We start from the raw sequence: 22,713 nt of genomic DNA on the forward strand, positions 1-22,713 counted from the left end.
GAATTCAAAGTTATTATTTAAATATTTTCATATTTCCTAAGAAAGTGACAATGATATGTCAGGTTTGGACGTTATCTGTTTCACATTTCGAAGTGGAGAAACGTTAAGTTAGGTTTTGTTGTTTTGCTTTAAGTTTTAAACTAATAAATTACTTTCCTTCCAGCTCTTGGTAAATCATAAAATACAGATATGAAGATTGCACAGTAGGAGAAACTGAACACAGCAATTCCATCCTAGTAAAACTTCCAAACTTAACTATAAAGAAACAACTACCATTTGAATTACTTTCAAGTACCTTTACAACTAGCAATCACAAATTAAGGCTTTAACGATATCATCTAAATTTCCAAAAGTGAAAATTTAGCAAAGTCATTATTATTCCTTTAAAGCAGGACATTTTGTTTTCCAATTCATCTGTATTATGAGAATAAGACTAAATTCATCATATTCACAGCTTATTCATTTATGATATTTACCCGAACAAGTCCTATCTTGTTCCAAAACAATTTAAAAAGGAATTAACTTATTACTGTTCTCTCAGATTCCTCTGCTCCCTCCCTCACATTTAGCATCTCTGTCTCTCCTTATTCCCTAATACTGCCTCCTTGTTCCAGCCAACCCTCTACCCTTCCATCTCCCTTATAGTATCCTTTCAATAAAAAAAGCAAAGGAATAACTTTCTAACAAGGAAATGTCAAACACTGCTACAAGGGTGTATGTTTGAATAAGCAAGTTTGGAGCAATGAATTATATCCCTGTACTTCTCAAATCATCAAATGAGGGAACCCCGACTCTTAAAGTTACATGCAGATGTAATCTCATGAAAGCACTGCACTGTATAGCTTACTCTCTCATACATCTCAAGGCCCTACCATACCACAATGTTCATTTTTGCATAGAGAAGGTATTCATATTACTTAAATAAGTGAACAAATTTTCTCACTTATGAAACAAACAAAACCACAACATACTCATAACCACAATATGACACGACATTTTCCCACTTAACAAGAAGACCTATTACAGAGCTTCTTTAAATGCGCTCTCTCAGTGCACTTAAAATAAGATTCAATTTACAAAACTGGTAGACACAATTTTGCAAGGCCAGATTACTTACATAAATTGAGTAACTCCAAGGAAATTTTACATTTGTTCATATTGGTTTCTCTAATTGCTCTTTTATATTTCATTAATTCTGGTAGATTAACTGTTTATCTGGAAATGTTTATCTGGAAAACAGAGTTTACCCCCAGGAGATCTTCCCCAGTTGGCTCTCTGTGTCCCTGGGCTCTACATCCAGGAATTCAACCAACTGCCGGTCAGAAACACTGGGGGAAAAAAATTCCAGAAAGTTCCAAAAAGCAAAATTGGAATTTGCCATGTGCCCAGCAACTATTTACACAGTATTCACATTGTATTCACACCTATTTACATAGCATTTACATTGTACTTATGATCATTTACATAGCATTTACATTTTATTAGGTATTGTAAGTAATTAGAGATGATTTAAACTAAACAGGAGCATGTGTATAGGTCATATGCATCTTATGTAAGGGACTTGAGCATCATCAGATTTTGCTATCTGTGGGGCATCCTGGAACCAATCCCCCATGGATACTAAGGGATGACTGTATACACTTTAAGAAGAAAAATAACCCCAAGAAGGTCATGCGATGCAAAGGGGTGAGCAAAAAAACTGGGAAACACATTGGCAAATCTAAACAAATAGCATCTGATTTCAAAATATCCTACGTATGGTGGAGGGGAGGGGGCAAATTTAACATTTTACCAAAAATAGCACTTAAGTGAGAGTACTTTGTATTTTTAAAGACTTTGTATTATTAGGGGAAGGTTAAAATACTGATTAACTCTAGAATGTTACGATGGATAATAAAATTTCAACAGTGACCATAAAATAACAGAATTTACAGCTTCCTAACCAGTATAAAGGGGAAATCAAATCAAAACAACCAAAAACACTGTCTTTTTTAAAAAAAATTAAACATACACTTACCATAAGACCTAACAATTCCAATCCTAGGTATTTACCCAGGTGAAATGAAAACTTGTGTTCACCAAAAAATCTGTATATAAATAACTGTTTGAAACAACTGGATTGTTTCATAGGTATCAAAAACTGGAAACAATCCAAGTGTCCCTCAAATGAGGAATGGGTATACTCCCAAGCAATGAAATACTACTCAGCAATAAGGAGAAATGGACTACTAGAATATGTATTGGGTGTGCCAAAAAGTACCTTCGGTTTTTTAAGTAAAAATAAAAGACACATTTTTCATTTTCACCAAGAACTTTATTGAACAACGTATTCACCCTTTTGTTCCACTACCTTCTGTCATTTTTCAGGCAACTTTGTAATTCCATCTGCCCAAAACTTTTTATCTTTTTGAGCAAAGAACTGTTCCGAGTGCCTTTTACAGTCTTCCAGGGAATTGAATTTTTTTCCATTAAGAGAATTCTGTAAAGACCGAAATAAATGGAAATCCGAAGGTGCAATGTCTGCTGAATATGATGGATGAATCAGAACTTCCCAGCCAAGCTGTAACAGTTTTTGCCTGGTCATCAAAGAAACATGCAGTCTTGTATTATCCTGATGAAAGATTAGGCGTTTTCTGTTGACTAATTCTGGACGCTTTTTGTCGAGTGCCGCTTTCAGTTGGTCTAACTGGGATCAGTACTTGTTGGAATTAACCGTTTGGTTTTCCAGAAGGAGCTCATAATAGAGGACTCCTTTCCAATCCCACCATATACACAACGTCACCTTCTCTGGAATGAAGACTGGCCTTTGGTGTGGTTGGTGGTGGTTCATTTCGCTTGCCCCACGATCTCTTCCATTCCACATTGTTGTACAGTATCCAATTTTCATCACCAGTCACAATGTGTTTTAAAAACAGAATGTTTTCATTACGTTTCAGTAGAGAATCGCATGTGGAAATATGGTCAAGAAGGTTTTTTTCACTTAACTTATGTGCAACCAAAACATCAAAGTGATTCATGTAACCAAGCTGGTGCATATGATTTTCAACGCTTGATGTGGATATTTTGAGTATGTCAGCCATCTCCTGCGTGGTATGTTGACTGTTCTCAATTATTGTTTTGATTTGATCACTATCAACTTCAACTGGTCTACCTGGCCATGGAGCATTGTCCAATGGAGAACTCTCCAGCACAAAACTTTGCAAACCACTTTTGACACGTTCAATCAGTCACAGCACCTTCTCCAACACTGAACAAATCTTTTTGTGTGTTTCAGTTGCATTTTTACCATTCTTGAAATAATAAAGCATAATATACCGAAAATGTTGATTTTTTTCTTCCATTTTCAATATTAAAATGGCCAATTTTGATAAGTCTTTTTAACTGCATGCTGATATGATAGCTGCCACATACAATCTAACAAAATTGTTTCAAATGAAGGTAAAGACAACTAAGTTCTACTAGAGCCATCTTACGGAAAAAACAGAACAAACCTTTTGGCCCATCCAATAACAACTAACCTGAATTAATCTTAAAGGTATTATGCTGAGTGAAGAAGGTAATCTAAAAAGGTTATATACTGTATAAATGACATTCTCAGAAAGAAAAACTATAGTTGTTGGAGAATGGATCAGTAGAGGCCAGGGGTTAAGGAAAGACAAGGGTTAGAGAGTCTTGAGGGGTAACTGAACAGGTCCATTCCATGTTCTGATTGTGGTGGTAGTTACATGAATCTATACAGATGTTAAGACTCCTAAAATTACACAACAAAAAAGTTGATTTTAATGTATGTCAACTTAAGAGTCCATGTTACTATCTTATAGAAACCACAATTTTTACACAAACTAAAATTTTTTCATTGGCAGACTACCTTCTCCATCTACCAAATTTGATCACTTAAATGAATGAAATCCTCAATCAAATCTGAATTATTCATTTATCTAGTTATTTTCAAGATATATTCCTGGAAGCTGGTGCCACTTCCCCTTTTTTGCTAAGCCAAGTTTAGCTATCATGTGAATCCAGTGTTTATAAAACACTTTACTGTAATGACATTAGTCATAACTATTGGATGAAAGTGTTATTAGGCAAGTAACCCACATCATTTTCACAGTGCCAATATTGTTGAAGTTCCACCCATTCTGGATCCTAAAATACACATTTTAAGTCTCCACTTCAGTGCAAAAGAAATTTTTTTAATGACTCATTTAATAACAGCAGTATTGATATTTTGAAAGCATGTTTGTCACTTAATTGGTTTCAAGAAGTTCCAGTCATCTACTGGTGGAGCCCAACATGCTTCTGCAGTATAATTAAGTCATATGCAGATTCCCAGGAGTTTTAGTTTTAACGACCACCACCCAGGTATGACTGCAACCAGATGGTGTGACTCATTCCATATGTCCACCAGTATGCTACTCTTAACTACGCCTCAAACAATCTTCCAAATAGCCATTTGTCAACTCAAATTACAATGTGTGCTAGATAAATAAGTAAGAAAGCCTATTTAGCTAGTTTTATTAATTGTTTTCCTCCTGCTGGGGGAAAAGCTGGTTAAAATATTTTACTAGGCTGTGGAAATTTAAGTGGTTGTTAATGCTGGCATAAAGTAATAAAGCTAATCTGGCATTTAAATCTATTCCAATCTTAGTTATTTAGTAAAAATATTATATACAATGTTTCATATTATAAAAATTATACATTTAAAATCTACAACAAATGGAAAATGCCTTTAACAGGTTATCAAAAAACTACAGACTTTTGATGCCAAGATATATATGTATTATATAGTCCAGAATATTAGTTTATCCAGAACACAACTTTAAAACACTGAAAATACATACACACACACACACACACACACTCATGGTGCAAACTATAATTGTTATTTTGGGTTTTTGTTTTTGAAAGCCAGAAACACTACACTGTAAGGTCTTGTAACATTTAGGGCAAGCACTAAAAAATAACATCCAAGTAACAATTTAAACCTAATTAAGGTATTCTTGCTAAAAGTGGACAAAACCCAGGAATGTCTTTACTACCTCTCTAAACTCTACTGAAATGATAGCAAAGGAATAAAAAAGCATTAACCCACAAAGAGAAGAACAGAGAACAAAGAAGGAACCCAAAGGCATACCAAAATCTAGAAAATTACCAGCAGTAACTGACTGTGTAGACTAAAGAAAGCCAAAACAGATGCTCCTGTAGAGGTGGGAGAAGCCAACTAAAGATGATTCCCACCACAGAACCCCTGCAAGATTCATGAAAGGAATCAAGCCACAAGTTGGGGGATTTACATAGGGTCAAAAATAGATTCCCAGTTTCCCTACTTCCATAAGACTACCCCTAAGAAGTCCTAGGCAGAAGTCTGAAGGAAAATCTGATCTGGAGAGGCTATACCAAATAGACTCTGGACTCAGGCACAGCTGAGGATCGCTACTGGGTACTATGCTAAGAAATGGAGGCTTATCTGAGACTCCACACACTGAATGATAATGAGCTCTATGCCCCCAGTTCCCTCCCTCAACGTGTGCCTAGAAGAATGACAGCCAGGTTTTTTTTATTCCCCAGTAAGAAGACTGGAGAAAAAATATCTATAAACTAGCCAAGCGTAAGTTTCCAATCCAACAAGTCCAAAATAAAGCCTAAAACACTGAACAAAAAGACCTATACCAAAATACTTCAATATAGGTTCAGAATAGTAGGAATAAAAAGATCATATATACTCCCAAAGAGGGAGTGGAAAATAGGGCACAAAGAATGAGTAGTAAGAATAGAATCAAACTTCTCAATAGCAGTACTGAAGGATTAAAGACAATTAAGCAGGACTTCCCTGGTAAGAGCAGTGGTTAAGAATCCGTCTGCCAATGCAGGGGACACAGGTTCGAGCCCTGGTCCGGGAAGATCCCACATGCCGCGGAGCAACTAAGCCCGTGAGCCACAACTACTGAGCCTGCGCTCTACAGCCTGTGCTCCACAACAAGAGAAGCCCTGCAATGAGAAGCCTGCGCACCGCAAGAAAGACCCAACGTAGCCAAACATTAATTAATTAATTAAAGACAATTAAGCGATGCCTTAAAAATTTATATTAACGATACACACATGGAAAACAATGCAAGTGAAGAAACCTAGACAATTACAAACTTCAGGGGGAAAAGGTTGTACAAGAAAGAAAATGTAGTAGTAATACACTGTATGACTTAGCTGAGAACAGTAGGTACATAATGCAATAAGGTAAATACTAAATAGTGATGTAAGCAAAACTTGTGATGTTCTATTGAAGGAGCAGCTGCAGAGTACAGGTGGAGAGTGAGAGAAGTGTTAAGAGGCCAAAGCCTCATCTTCCCTCTTGTACAGGAGAGAAGTCAATAGATAAAAGCAAAAATTGAAGAATCAAAAACATAGCTGTAAGCATGCCAGCTAGAAATACTAAGATAAGCAAAGAGGAAAAGAACCAACCATCTATGGTAATCAGAAACAGAGAAAGGGAAGAGACGACGGCTGCTGCTCGCTATTAAGTCTTGGCCTTTTTAAACTATGTGCATATATTCTTCTGATAAAAATTAAAATTCAATTAAAAACTAAACATAAAAAAGAATGGAAAGGGCCTCCCTGGTGGCGCAGTGGTTGAGAGTCTGCCTGCCGATGCAGGGGATACGGGTTCGTGCCCCGGTCTGGGAGGATCCCATATGCCACGGAGCGGCTGGGCCCGTGAGCCATGGCCGCTGGGCCTGCGCATCCGGAGCCTGTGCTCCGCAACGGGAGAGGCCACAACAGTGAGAGGCCCGCATACCGCAAAAAGAAAAAAAAAAAAAAAAAAAAAAAAGAATGGAAAATAAATGGTTCTTTCCCTTCAAAATCAAATTTAACTGACATATACGTAAGCTGGTTTCTTTGATGAAAAAACATTCCTAGAAAACATGAGGAATTTTTAAAATTTTAAATCCCTCCTATTTCAAAAATACCAAGTCTCTTTACTAGACACTAGCAATCTTTTTATATAGAAGCACCTACTGAACACAACTGTGGCAAGTTAGAGCCACCAAGATTCACAGAGTAAGATAAAGGTTAGAAGAGAGAAATGTGGAAGTTTTCACATCTTCCCACATTATTAGTTCTGCTGATTTTCATACTTCCCCCATCAAAGATCTTGCAAAATTTAACCAAAAAGTGCGGGAAGAAAAGAATTTTTAGAATCTGACACTACAAGGAAAATTCCTCTTCCTTTTCTAAACATGTATGTTTCTCTGTAACTTCCATACCTGGTCTTGTATCTCCCCCTACAGAATAAACCTATTACCTCTTCCACATAAAGGCCTTAATTTACCCAAAGACAGTGACTACATGAACAGCTCCCCACCCTCACTCTCTAGTTTTTTCTTCTTTAAGCTAATAACACTTCTGTCCCTGCAAATATTCCTCTCATACAGAATTTCAAATCTCCTTATCCTAATCAACTTCCTTACACCACGCTCCAGTTTGTTAATTCATCTCTTAAAATAAGCAACTAGACTAAAAGCAAAGTGTAACTATGACTTCCCTCCCTCTAAAAAGCAGTTATGGTACCAATCAAAAAGAGACCATGTCTTACTCAGGAGTCTTTGGAAATATATGTTCTAACTTAAAAACAAACAAAAACTCATTCCCCATACATAGAACAATTCAAATAAGGTTCCCATCCCTCCTATAAGTTAATAAATTTCATTCTAATCATGTCCAATCAGGTGTCTTTAGGGCAACAGCTCTAAGGTGTGAGGCTGTAAAGGATGTCACAAGGAACCTATTAACAAAGTACCCAAAGTTATGAATGATTTACTTTTTTAATATACATTAGAAGAACCCAAGGTTTATATTCCTAGATAATCATCGATTTGATCATGTGGATTGGGAAACGCATTACTGAGTGGAGGAAAAAACAGGAAGGGTAATGGCACCTAGTCCTGAATATCTCCACAGAAGCTTCTCAAGAATGTAAGTATTATGCATGTTGCAAAGAGAAGACTGAAAATTATCAGTCTGGGGATTTGCTTATTTTCCAAAGAGTGTACTGAAGTTAGATACAGAGGTTTCTAAAGAGGCAATAAATTTTAAGTTAAGGTCCAGAGATCAGCAAGTTCCTTAAAAGAATGTTTTAATTCTTCTTATTTGTAATCCAACTCACAAAATTTTAATATAGATTTAATCTAGATAAATTGTACAACCATTACTTTGAAACTGACTAAAGATCAAAGTGTTTACAATCACACTGACCCAAATTCACAGACAAATGAGAGAAGAACAGATATGAACTTGATATAAAAATGCCTTGGTAGCAAGTTAAAAATGCCTTGGTACCTATGTGCCAAACTCAAAAAAATCAGTATCAGAACCAGTCAGCACCATATCCCATTACACTCACAATACACAACAGTTTCTAAATAAGTCAATGAACAGACATTTGAAGCTAACTAAAACTATTTAAAGAAAAGCATGACATAACTATAAAACAAAAATGGATGATACATCCATAAACTATCTGTCCTGCCTTTTAAAATCCAATGAAGTAAAATCCACCATTTAAATCCCTCAAATACAGAATTCACAACAATTTACAGCAAGCATTAAGAGTGTAAGCCACATTTTACAATTTAAAGTTGTGGAGAGTAACAGTACTTTCCTTATATGATTGTTACCAGAATAATGCCTGACACAGAGTGAGCACTCAGTAATTCTAACTAGTAGTTATTATTCTTATTTTTCATTTCTTTAATTTTTGTATCCCCAACACATGTACTGGTGCCTGGACTTAATGAATATTTGTTTAAAAAGGAAAAAAAAACCTCTGCACTTCACAATTGAAAAAGTATCAGTTTTCCCACTCACACTAAATTGAAGTTGTACTACACTGTCAAAATATCTCACTGAATGTAGCCATGTTAGAGTACTAAAAAAGTGAAAAGGGAATTAAGGATATAAATCACCGCCAACTGTGAGCTCATGTGGTACTGAATATTATAAACAGAGTTCCAAAAGGGTATTTGATTGCAATCCACTCAAATGCTAATGAGTGTATAAAAACAAATGCCTCTTTTCATCTGTCCAACTTTAAAGTCAAAATTCTTATAAGATTCACCAAAAGACTCAAAATGCACACAAAATTAATAGAGTATAAGTTACTATCTGTCTACATTTATCCTCCTGTGAAATTCCAGGTTTAAAGGCACTGTTCACATAAAAGGGCTGGTATTAAGTGGGGCACGGTGTTTCTCAAATGTTATTTTTTATTTTTATCTAAATTCTCTCTGAAAAGTTTATGAATCATTTTTAAAGGATAGAACAATTCTCATATTATTTACTGATTACACAAATGCTAAAACTCTCCACAAAATAAATAATTTGGTCTAAACCTAGTCTTTAACTAAGTTCTTTAACATGAAGGTAATATTTTATGTTGGCTGTAATAGAATGCCATTCATAATTCTACATATTTCTGTAGACAGAAGCAGAAAGAGTGACAAATCAATCTGTTAGAACAACCCCATTCTACCTCAGTGACAGTTTAATACATCTATCTCAAGTCTATTTGAAAGTTTCACAATCGGAATTCAGTTACGTGTTCTAAATAAGCATCATACAAGCACAGAGTGCAGTCATCTGGAAAAAAAAAACAGGAAATAAAAGATCAGCTCTGAGTCTAGTAATATTAACAATAAGATACTTGTTCGATTTATTTAAACAAAGATACTGCTAAATATATGATAAAAGGCATGTGACTATCCTAAATTTTTAAATTCATGATAGTAGATACCCTTTACTGTGTATCTGCATTTTTTAGGCACATCAAGGTTTCTGACCAGCAGCTAACATGACTCAGTTCATATAGGTACATCCACTGCTTAGCCCCATACTCAAAAATAATATATGTTCATAAATATTCAATGAATTGTACCATTTAATCCTCAGAACAGCCTTAAGCTATATATTATCATCTTTTATCACAAATAAAGAAACTGAGGCTGAGGGGATGGGTCCAGGCCAACCTACACATAGTGGCCTTAATACTTTGCCCTAAGTCACAAAGCTAGTGGCAGTGTCAAAATCTGACTTCAAAATTCATATTCTTTCAATTATACCATGGCATCTAAATAGCAAAGACATTATTATTAAACTCAATAGTTATATTATTCTTAAAGTATTTTCCAATATTATTGCTTTCCAAAGAAATAAATCCTCAGGAATTACTGTCCTTTCAGTATTTCTGCAGCAGACCTTTGATTCAGGATCCATTCTTTCCTTCACAAGGATCCCAGATTTCTGATTTTGGGAACTCTATTTTGGAGATCCTTGTTGTTCCAATAACGTCATCATAGAACCCATCCAATGAGGGCACTGGTTCTACTTAGCCATATGACCTAAGCTAACCCAGACTGAATCACAACTTCTGGAAAAGTTGTAACAATGATATAAATTAAGGCAGTATGTAGCCCCAGGAGCTGGGAGCAGCCATCTTTGGATGAGGGAAATCGAGGTAACATCATTAACCACTGGATAAAGCCTTATTTAAAAACACACAATAAATTCCCCTCATATTTTCAAAGATTTTTTGATGTGGACCACTTTTTAAAGTCTTTATTGAATTTGTTACAATATTGCTTCCGCTTTATGTTTTGGTTTTTTGGCCTGGAGGCATGTGGGATCTTAGCTCCCTGAGCAGCGATCGAACCTGCATCCCCTACACCGAAAGGCGAAGTCTTAACCACTGGACCACCAGGGAAGTCCCTCCGCTCATATTTTTAAACCAACTTGAGTCAGGTTTTGAGTTACATCTAAAGAATCCAAACTGATAGATTTTTTTATAAAGCTGCTTCTCATTTCAGCATCTTTCACATATTGTTCCCTACTCATGGAATATCCTGTCCCCCTTGTTAATAATGCCCCTCATATATTGGGGAGCTATTGATATTACATATCTCAGGCATCATGTGAGATGTCATACATAAAATATCTCTAATATTAAAAACTAATCTACATCCCAAATGTATAAGGTAAACCTTATCCTCACCTTTTCATAGATGAGAAACTTCAAACTCAAAGAAACTGACATTCTCAGTACCACACAGTTAATAAGTGGAGCCAGGATTCAAAACCAGGTTTATCTAGCTCATAAGTATTTGTTCTTTCAACTACATGAAGCCACCTGCCATGTGGATCTTGTCTTTAAAGGTCTTTGCTCAGGCATCAAATCTTCTGTGAAGCTTTCCCTATTCATTTACATATTTCAGGGACAGCTCAAAGATATGAAATATCACAGTGTATCATAACTATGTTTACATACTTAGAATGCAAGCTCCTTAAGGATAGTGGGATCCAAGGAGGACCAGTGCCTCCCACAGTACATGACACAGGCCAAGTGAGCAATAAATATTTGTAGAATCACCACTAAACAGAGATATGGAGTCCTATCTGTTACAGGTTAAATTCCAATAAAATAAACAATTGTCATGTATAATGAGATATCCTTTCATATGTAATTGTTCGGAAATGTGACCTCTAGGAAGAAATTTGTAAATATTTTTCATATTACACATTTCCTGCAATAAAGTAAATTTATACTTGCAAATGGCTACACAGAAATGTCAGAAATCCAGAAGAGTAAATATATACATACTTTTCAAACTAAATACTTTAAATGTATCAAAAGACCTTGTGTTTAGTAAAAACACTGGCATATTTATTATGCACATAATAAAAGTATACTCAAAACAAATTGGACTACTGGCTTTATTTTAAAACCAAAAGTTGCCCACAAACTAAGTCTTTATTTGTAAATGAAAAGAATGAACCAGACTATCCCCTAAATACCACCTAGCTCTGGGATTGTGTTGTACTTCAATAACAACACTAATTATCAACTTCTCAGAGTGCTTTCTTGACTCTACAATCTAAAAGTAACCTCTCCGGCTTCCCTGGTGGCGCAGTGGTTAAGAATCCGCCTGCCAATGCAGGAGACACAGGTTCAAGCCCTGGTCTGGGAAGATACGGAGCCCTCGAGCCACAACTACTGAAGCCCGCACGCCTAGAGCCCGTGCTCCGCAACAAGAGAAGCCACCGCAATGAGAAGCCCAGGAGCTGCAACCAAGAGCAGACCCCGCTCGCCGCAACTAAAGAAAGCCCGCGCGCAGCCACGAAGACCCAACGCAGTCAAAAATAAAATGAAATAAAATTTTAAAATATATATATATAAGTGATCTCTCAGAGAAGGTCTCTCCTATCATAGTATTTTAGTGCTTACTTGCCCCTGACATTTTTCTCATTTGATTACTTATGTGTTCCCATCTCCTCCACTAGAATGTAAGCACCAAGAGAACAAGGATTTTGCTCTAATCATCTGCACAGCCCAAGGCTTTACAAAGAACCTATAGGCACCCAATAAATGTTTGTTGAAGAAATAATAGTCATGGAAGAGTAATAATGCTTCTTTGCCCAACTTAAGAAGAAAACAAAACATAAACAAATCCTACTCTACCAGGCATACCTTGCATTTTCCAAGAATGAGTTTTCTCATATATCCATTGCCTCAGTATTACTCTTACAAAGCTTTTTTGGGGAGAAGTGGGGTACCAAATTACTTTATTTCAAAGAATGGTACAAGTGAAAGAACTTAAGTAGATGTCTGGTAGTCCAAAGGTTATACGAACATTTAGTAACCACCACTTCGTCAATAATTTACTGAATACAAAATAATTTAGCATATAAAAGCAACTTATTCAGTTCCAAAATCATCTGCAAACTCTCCAAAAGAAACCTTCAATCACAGTAACGAAAGTTTTATGAAAACGCAGCTTAATGGAGCAAAGAGGAAGAAATACAAACCATCCCAGTAATTCAAGACGGTGGTCTCCCTTTTTCTGAAACAACGCTGTCTTTCCATCTCTCCTCATTTCTGTACACAGCCAGGACACTTAGCTATTAACAGAGAAATCTTACAGATACCACCACCATATTTACAATGACACATCCCCGAGTCAATACCTTATTTCCTCTAAAACTTCCCCCAAACTCCTCAAGACTCTGCACCATAAAGCTAAAGCCCCGCAACCTCACGTCTGCTTTCTCTGCCTCCCTCTCCCGCAATTAATCTTCTCTAACTTTTCCCTTGGGAATCACATCTCTACCATCAAGACATTTTAATCCCGCTACTATTCCTAAGTGCCAGCTTGCTCGCACAGACCTAGGTACTCTCGACCCGAGGAAAAAAAGCCCAAGCTAAGCGTCCCTGCTCTCTCCCACCCCAGGTTCTCCCCCACCCCCCAACGGCGCCCGGCAGGTGTATTGCTCGGGACCGCCGCGCCCCGGCGGAGAGGCGGGGCACACAAAGGACCCGCACGGCCCTCCCCAGCCTCCTCCCGTCTTTCCCCTGCAGTCCCGTCGGGTCAGCGCCCGGGACAGCCGAAGCCCGAGGGAAGCGGCGCCGGCTCCGCGGGGACCAGAGATGCTCACGCCGGACGCCCCCTCCGGACCCCAACCCCGCCCACGCCCCACCCATAAAGGCTGCCCCGGGCCTGGACCCTCGCCCGGCAAAATCGAAAGCGCATCCCCAGCCCGGCGGCAAGGGCCCAGCGCATCCCGGCCCCTGGCCTCGACCGCCCCGCCCCGCGAGCCCGCCCCCCTACCGCCGCCGCCGGCCGGACCGCCGCAGGACCCCCACCCAGCCGCCCGCTGCCCACGCCCGGGGAAGGGCCCCCCGCCCGCCCGGCGGCCCCGCACTCACAGGCTGCCGGAACAGGAGGTACAGACGAAGGAGCCGACCGTCATGTTCACGTAGGTGGGGCCGCGCTGGTCGCAGTCGAAGCACTTTCGGTTGTGCGGGAGGCCGGTCATGTCCCGCAGCATCTTCAGGTGCTTCTCCTCCTGCTTCCGCTTCGCGCTGGCCGCCATGGCTGCGGCGCCGAGAGAGGAGGCCGGCAGGGCCGGGAGCCGGGCGGCGCTGCGCCGGGGACCCGCGGTCCCACCGGCCGCCCTGGCCGCGGCCGCCGCCCTCCGTCAGCGCGCGCCGCCCGCGCCGGACCCGGCCGCCGCGGCGGGACTCGACTGGGCTGGGCGCGGCGCGGACGCTGCAGAGCTTGGGCTGACGGGCCACACCAACCGGCCCAGCTGGGACAACCGCCCCCGCCGCCGCCGCCGCCGCCGCCGCCGCCGCCGCCTCCGCCACCTTCCCGACTTCTCCTGAGGGGAAAAGACGAGGAAGGAGGACGACAAGAGGAAGCCCGCCCCAGGCGGCCGGAGGCCAAGTGTCGGCCGGCGCCCTCTGCTGGCCAGGAGGAGTTACTGCGGCCACGCTTACGGGGCTAAGCGCATTACTTGGGTTACCTTTCCCCTCTGCCTAAAGCTCTCCAAGGGCTGCCCACTGCTTTGGGGATAATTCCAAGTTCCTCACCGTGTGCCCTAAACAGCGCTCCATCATCTAGCCCAGGATGCCTCTCTCACTTCATCCTGGTTTATTCAGCCACAGTGGATTTCCATTTGTATCCGAACACAGCAAGCTCCCTCCTGACTCAGGACCCTTGCCCTTGCTGTTCTCTCTGTAGCGGGGTTTCTCAACCATGCCACTGTTGACGTTTTGGACTAGTTAATTTTTTGGTGTGGAGGCTATCCTGTGCGGTGTTAGGATATTGAGCATCATCCCTGGCCTTTATCCACTAGATGCCAGAACGACCTCCCCACCCCTCCCTCAGCTGTGGCAACCAAAAATCCCCTGACATTGCTGTATGTGGAGCGATGATAGAGGGAAGTGAAATCAACGGGACTGAGGACCATTGCTACACGTGGAAGGCCACGGCATCCATGCATCCATGCAGCCTGGAAAGTGCAATATTTCCATGTGAATATTTCCATGTTCCTGGAAAGTCACTCTCCATGAAATGGCTGTGTTGTATTGTCTTCATAGTTCTAGCTGTTTAAAATCCTACTCCTTCTTTAGTGTTTACTATGTTTTATCTGGGATCTCCCTTTAGGCTCCAAAAACAGCCTGCACCCCAGTGTTTTCTTCACTACTCCACCCTCTGCCCCTCCCAGGGCTGGAGGCTAGGTGCTCAGTATTTATGGAATGAATGCATTAAGTATCTCATTTAATCTTAACAAGATCTCTTCGAGGTAAGCATTATTGTTCTTTCCATTTTTACAAATCTGGAAGCCAAAGCTCCGGAGGATTAAGTAAATTTACCCTAGGATACATGTGGGTTGGCCCAGACAGTCAGACTGCTGGACTCAAATCTCTTAATCACTCCAAGAATCCACAACCAGCAGGACGTTAAAAATCATCCCTGCTGCTCATTTCCCAAAAGAATACAGGGAGACCCAGTGAGTCCAAAGTCATTCAGCCGGTGAATGACTGAAAGTAAGATTAGAATCCAGGTTTCCTAATTGCCAAGGCCAGCCTCCAGATCTCCCATGAAAGTGACTGTATAAATCAACCAAATGAGACTTCATATTAATATAATACTGAGAAATGGAATATTCCCTGCCATATCAGTAAACAAAGGATGTCACTGTCATCAGTGATTGCAGTGACAGCCGATGGTGGGCTGGTGACCCCTGAGGAAACTCAAGAAGGAAAGAATACCTGCCATCAACAGCCATCAGACGGCAGCCACTCCCTAAGGTGAGCCCTGAGGAAACTCAGGATGTGACAACATGGGATATTGGCCCCAGATAGCTGAGGTGCCTATCAAAGGAATGATTTCAGTGAGCCCAGACTCTTGCATCTTCTCATACATAGAAAAGAGCTAAATTCCTTAACTTGAGATGCCTCGTTTTCTTTAACAATAATCTTTTGATGTTCTGACTACCTGCCCTTTGTTGCAAAACTCCTATATAACCTGGCTTCCCCCCTCACCTCCTTGCAGCAGTTCTCTCAGGGTTACTTGAGATGCTGCCTCACGGGCTTGAGGTCCTAAAAATTCCCGCTGAATAAAACATAACTCTCAATTTTTAGGTTGTGAATTTTTTTTTGAGGCAACAATACTATTAATAATAAGCTTTTTTTTTTTTTTTTTTTGCGATATGTGGGCCTCTCCCTGTTGTGGCCTCTCCCGTTGCAGAGCACAGGCTCCGGACGCGCAGGCCCAGCGGCCATGGCTCACGGGCCCAGCCGCTCCACGGCATGTGGGATCTTCCCGGACCGGGGCACGAACCTGCGTCCCCTGCATCGGCAGGCGGACTCCCAACCACTGCGCCACCAGGGAAGCGCAATAGTAATCTTTTCAATATTAAAAGAAGGGATCAACAGATTTTGGATTGGCCAATGGATTTTTTTAAATTTATTTTCATTTATTTATTTTTTGTACTTATTATTTTATGTATTTACTTTTTTGGCTGCACTGGGTCTTCATTGATGTGCACGGGCTTTCTCTAGTTGCGGCTAGCGGGGGCTACTCTTGGTTGCGGTGTGCAGGCTTCTCATTGTGGTGGCTTCTCTTGTTGCAGAGCATGGGCTCTAGGCGCGTGGGCTTCAGTAGTTGTAGCTCACGGGCTCTAGAATGCAGGCTCAGTAGTTGTGGCACATGGACTTCGTTGCTCCACGGCATGTGGTCTCTTCCCAGACCAGGGCTCGAACCCGTGTTCGCTACATTGGCAGGCGGATTCTTAACCACTGCGCCACCAGGGAAGCCCTGGCCAGTGGATTTTTAACTTAACCACAATACCATTAACACACCTAAAAACTGAACAATAATTCCTTAAAACTATCAAATATCCCATCAGAGTTGAAGTTTCCAATTATCAATGTCTAAAAAAGGTTTTTACTGTTTGTTTGAATCCCCACCTTGCAAATGGGTAATATGTCTCTTAAAATCTCTTTTAGTCTATGGTTGCCCCTCCGTCTCCTTTTTCCTTGCAATTCATTCTTCTTTTTAGGAACTGGACCCTTCATCATGTCATTTCCCACAGTCTATGTCATTTAACATTTTTCTCTGTCCTTTCTGTTTCCTAAGAATATGTTGTTGGATCCAGTCCACTTGTATCCAGTTCGATTTTTTTGCTGTTGTTTTTTGGCCAAGTTTTATCTTTGTGTTCTTCCATCAGGAGTCGCATAACGGGGTGGGGGGGCGGGGGGGGATCTTTCTATCTTTTTATGACATTGGCAGCCATTGATGATTAATGTCTCGATTCATTAATTCATTAAGGGTTCAAAAATGGTGATATTCTAACTCTGTTGTTCCTTCTTCATTTATCAGCTGAAAGAAAAGTTTTCCTATAAAGAAAAACGCTCCCTCAGCTGCTCTTTGGCACAGTTCACATCAGAAAGGCAGGGTGAATATTTGATTCCTTTCATTTATTCACAAATTTTCAAAATAATATATTGGTTTCCTAACACCTTGCAATGGTGATCAATATTTTTTCAGTGTCGTTACAAACTCAAGAATTTGAAAACATATTTGATATATTTCACATCCTTGGCATTGTCTCAACATCGGATAGGGGGAGCCTCTTAAAGTTGACTCCCCGAGTCTTTTTGACAAAACCCTTGAGTTAAGGTCAACTGGAGTGTCATTGCCGCAGGATCCCTGGCTGTTTAGGAGAGGAGAGTACTGAAATGTTCAATCCTGGACTGATCAAAACAAGGCTTACTCAGCCCCCCTCTGACTAAACGTGACACCCAGCAGCCTGTTAGTCATCACCAACAAATGCACTCAACCCGCAGCCAATGGCTTACTTGTTTCTATGTTTATAACGCTCACTTGTCATTTGTATGTTTTCTGTTTGTTCATCTGTGCATGGTCTATCGTCATAAATGCCAAAATCAGAAGGCGTGACCGTAGCCCGGGTACAAACAGTTTAATACATGGTTGTTGTATTATTGTGGTGTTGTTTAGAGTCAGGAGAAGTTACTTCCAGACTGTCGTTCTATAGGAAGGTGAAGTCCAAAATGTTTTCTCCAAATAAAGCCGAAAGTGGTTATGACCTGCTGAATTTTAGCTTTCTTATACCCCATATAATATCAAAGTAGGCTTCTACTTTCTCAGATCCCAAGGAGAGTTTGCAGTGTGTCAAGCAAAACTTTTTATTTTCTTTAATTTTCTTAACCCTCACAACAATGCAGAAGGAGGTATTATTATCCCCATTTTATATACGAGGAAGCTGAGGCTCTGAAACGCTGGCTTGCCCAAGGCCTCGCCATAAGGGAAGCATGAAGCTGGAATTCAAACCCAGATCCAGCTGCAAGGCGCCAACTTCTTCTTCCAGTAACTGAATACCGATCCTGCATATTGTATTTGCAAAGCAGAAGTTACCTTCATAGACGTTAACTCTGTAGCCAGAGTGATCTTTCCAAATGCAAATATGATTCAGGCATCCTCAGTCTCCTCCCCCTGCCTTTCAGAGACTTCCCATTGCTGATAGGAAAATAGAAACCCTAGGAGACCCAGAGGCCCTGTGGTCCAACCCAAGTTCCTGTGCCCGATGCACAGTGAAGCCAAACAAACTGAAACGTTGAAGTCTGGAGCAGAGAGAAGTTTATTGCAAGGGCCACACAAGGAGAATGGGTGGGTCATGCCCCAAAGACCTGAACTCTAATTGTTTACAGGGAAAAGTTTTTCATAGGCAAAATTTGGGGGGAGGTCTGCAGTGTGCATGATCTTCCTCTGATTGGTTGGTGGAGAGGTAACACAGTGGTGTTCCACCTCTGATTGGTTGGTGGAGAGGTAATGCAGTGGTGTTCCAGAACTCTCAATCGTCAGCCTTCTGGTTCCTACCAGTCTGGGGTCCCTGTGCTTGTGTTCAGCCTGAAGTTACCATCCTCCACGTGGGTGGTGGCCTTAGTTCCTGTAGAAGAACTGGGAGATTCCTATCAGATTGTTGTGTATCCCTTAAGGAGGAGCTAGGACTCTGCCCTATCATTGCAGTATTTTTTCTTGATTGCCTTTCCCTTGTTTCTACATTCCCTCGGGCCTCTAATTAGTAACAGCATGAATTTGCCCTTTGGAACTCAGGAAAGGTCTAGGAGGCTGAAACCTTTTTCCTACAAACAAGGAATAGGGGACAAGCAAAGGCTTTTGTACCCAGTAGTGCCCCACAAGGTCTTGCTCGGTTTCAGCCCTGCACAGGCAGCCTCCTTCCTGCTACCCATGCTGGTCTCCCCGACCCTGCCCCAGCTCCATCCTAAGTCTCCACCAGTCTGCTCCAACCCCTCTGCCTTCTGAGTTTTTTATATTCTCTTCTCTCCCACTGCAGGGCCTTTGCAAATGCCATTGATGCGTCCCCAAACAGCCTTCCCTCTCCTATTTCCCTTCTCATTTCTCAGATCCAGCTCAATATCTGTTTTTCAGAGATCCTTCCCTGTCCTGCCTAATCAAGTCAGACCCCATAATATGTGCTCATGGTACTGAAACAGGAGGGAAGGGGGCAGGGCACAACATCTAAAGGAATGACATAGCCCTTGAGGATTCGACATAAACTGGTTAGAACCCACTAGGTCCAAGATGGCAGAAGATTCCACTTCCAGTGGACCTTGAGCCTCATTATGCGCTCACTGCTATACATTAGCATCTAAATTACATGCCTACAGGTGCCATAACAGTTCCTAGGCTAACCATAAAAGATCAAAAAGTGGGCAGTAGCCCAATTCCTGGAAATCTCCGGCCCTTCCCCAAAACAGTTGGAATAATCCTCCCTCTTGTTAGCCTATGAAATTACCCAGCCCAGAAAAACTAACCATCCCATATTTCGGGGCCTCTTGCCTTCTGAGTGGCCCACACTCTGTCTGTGGAGTGTTTTTCTCCCAGGACCGCTCTTGCGTTTTTAGACAGACTACATTCTCTCTATGGAATGTGTATCTCTCTAAATAAATCCACTTCTTACCTATCATTATGCCTCTCGCTGAACTCTTTCTGTGCTGAGACATAAAGAACCTGAGCTTCATTTAGTCCTGAGACTAGGTGTGCGATTTTAATTAACAGACGGTGGGTTTGGGCTTCCCTGATGGCGAAGTGGTTAAGAATCCGCCTGCCAATGCAGGGGACACAGGTTTGAGCCCTGGTCCAGGAAGATCCCACATGCCACGGAGCAACTAAGCCCGTGCTCCACAACTACTGAGCCTGCATGCCACAACTACTGAAGCCCATGTGCCTAGAGCCCTTGCTCTGCAGCAGGAGAAGCCGCCGCAATGAGAAGCCTGTGCACCGCAACAAAGAGTAGCCCCCACTCACCACAACTAGAGAAAGCCTACGCACAGCAACGAAGACCCAGTGCAGCCAAAAATAAATAAATAAATAAATAAAAATAAATTTATTTTTTAAAAAAATGACAGTGGGTTCAAGTCCCAATCTGAGTTTCGGCTGGGTTCAAGTCCCATCTGAGTTGTGCGGTTTCAGTACCATGTACCTCTCCTTTAAAGTGCTTGCTGCTGTGACTGCTTTGGGATTTTCAGGTAGGGTTCCTAGCCCCCCTCCCTCCCCAGTACACTGTGGGCGTCATCAGGATGCGGACCCGGTCTGTGTTTGCTCACCACTATTTCTCCAGCTCTTAGCATGGGGCCTGGCACTTAGAAGGGGCTCAAGTCCGTATTGGTTGAACGAACAAATAAATGCAGCAATGGGAGTCAGAGGATAAAGCTTCCCTCAGTCTTATATAGTGGGTTCCACGTTCTGTTTATTGCCGTCTCCGCTGCTTTGGCTCCCAGAACGACTGCAGTTCTGCCAAATCTACAATAGTTTCGTTAAGGAACTTGCAAATTCTGAAATCAAACCTCTGAGGGTAAGAATCTAAACCCTGACTTGCTTAGAGGCTCCCGCCTATCTTATCACCAGGGGTGACTCAGAGAAAATGTCCTGAACAAACCCTGGTGTTTGGAGAGGCCCCATGGAGCCAGCGATAGAGCTGCCAACTCATCCTTGGCCGCCCCACCCTCAGGGCCTGTAGGCGAGGCCCAGAGAGGAGGCCCCTCTGAGTCTTCTTGGGAGCAAAGCAGGACAAGCAATAACAAGTATCAGAACAGCGGTGGCTTGGTCGCTCTGGGTATTTGAGTGAGGAGAGAAGAGTCCCCCCATTTTTATGTGAAGGACTCAAGTGTAGACTACTGACAATATACCTGAGTTACACACAGTGTCGAGGAGATCCACTGACAGAATAGAAAGAAACTGTAGCCAGAGACACACGCATGGCCTGTGTGCCTCTTCACAACCTGCAGTGCACTCTGAATTCATACTTTTAATAAGTCCTGGATTTACCTTGTGAATAACACAATTGCTTTGTTTGCTTGTATACTAAAAGTGCTAATCTGTTGTGTGTAATTATTTAAAAATACGCCGCAGTTTTTGTGGTCGTGTTTTTTTTGTTTGTTTGTTTGTTTGTTTGTTTTGTGGTACGCGGGCCTCTCACTGTTGTGGCCTCTCCCGTCGCGGAGCACAGGCTCCAGACGCGCAGGCTCAGCGGCCATGGCTCACGGGCCCAGCCACTCCGCGGCATGTGGGATCTTCCCGGACCGGGGCATGAACCCATGTCCCCTGCATCTCCAGGCAGACTCTCAACCACTGCGCCACCAGGGAAGCCCTGTGGTCCTGTTTTGACAGCTTTCCATGTTTTGATATACTGGGAATTTTGAAAAACTTGAAGCCGACATGAACCCTCCCTGAAGTGAGCCCCCTCTCTCTCCAAAGCCCCCAAACCCTCAGTCGGCTCTGCCCAGCCTCAAACCTCAGAAGCTCCCCAGTCCTCCCTCAAGGCGGCCCATTTCTTGATGCCTGGGGTCTTCTGATCTTCCTTCCCCTCAGGATCCCTTGATGCCTGAAGCTGATTTTCTTTATGGAGAGGAGTTACCTGACAGCTGTGATCATATCCAAGGTAGGAAACTGGAGCTCTGGGTCTTCCCCTTTTATTAATATTCTTCCCTCTCCAGAGCGTGACTTTTTCCAGCTTGTGACCAAGGAGCCAATGCTAAGTTTTATGGCCTATTTAAGTAATGGCAAAGGAGAGTCACATCGGCCCATTAACTCCCCCAGACCACAGCAGGTTTCACAGAGTGAATAATCACAGGGCCTGGGTATAAAGCACTGTGGAATAATACTCAACTCAATTTTTCCCCCTTTTCTTCTTTTGATACCGCCTTCCCTTAGCTGTGGTTTGATTATTTTTACATTGCTTCCTGACTTGCTTTTTAACTTGCAAGAAACAGCAACATAGAAAGGGAAGAGGGAAAGAACCTACAGAGAACAAGCAGCTGGTGCATACTTCCTGGAAACATCGGCGTGGTTTCTGGGTACACTCTGCACAGAGCCCCGGGAAACCACGCACCTGAAGGGCGATGCTGTGGAGCTGACAGGCAATCGGTCACCTGGCCTCCTCCTCCCGGCAGATCTGCCCCCCAGCTATCCCCACTACCATCGAAGCCCTGCTCCTCTGCCTGAGTTCATTTTACTCTGCGCTTTGTAAGCTTTGTCTCACCAGTTGAATGGCATCTGCCCATACAGCAGGTCCTAAGCTCTGTGTTCCTAGTTTGCCGGGCCACAGAAGGATTTTGCCAGTTGGTTGACTGCTCTAATCTCAGGCCATTCTGGAAACCCAGAACAATTGCAACTAGACTTCAGTTATCCATGTATCAGAAAGGCACTTTCTGGATGTTAGAGGGAAACCAGAGGCAGTTTTCAGACATCATTCACTTATTCATTCATTCATTCAATTAATATTTCTTGAGCACCTACTGTGTGCCAGGCACTGGGGACTCAGCAGTGAATAAGACGGAGT

General features: G+C 42.0%; 1 protein-coding gene across 7 annotated transcripts in view; it reads right to left on the reverse strand.

The window, feature by feature from the left end:
* Positions 1 to 14,031, reverse strand: part of AGFG1 (ArfGAP with FG repeats 1) — a 65,300-nt gene extending 51,269 nt beyond the window's left edge. For 2 of the 7 annotated variants that reach the window (XM_082629749.1, XM_082629750.1), the window contains exon 1: positions 13,748 to 14,026. In XM_082629749.1, the coding sequence (XP_082485875.1) occupies positions 13,748 to 13,914 (167 nt within the window). In that variant the 5' untranslated portion in view covers positions 13,915 to 14,026. Of the gene's footprint in view, positions 1 to 12,849; positions 12,943 to 13,747 lie in introns of all 7 variants that reach the window. The other 5 variants (XM_082629751.1, XM_082629754.1, XM_082629753.1 and 2 more) reach the window with 5 other exon arrangements.
* Between the last annotated feature and the right edge of the window lie 8,682 nt (positions 14,032 to 22,713).

The sequence above is a fragment of the Mesoplodon mirus genome (assembly GCF_964341445.2).
Source record: "Mesoplodon mirus genome assembly, chromosome: 8".
Lineage (NCBI taxonomy): Eukaryota > Metazoa > Chordata > Mammalia > Artiodactyla > Ziphiidae > Mesoplodon > Mesoplodon mirus.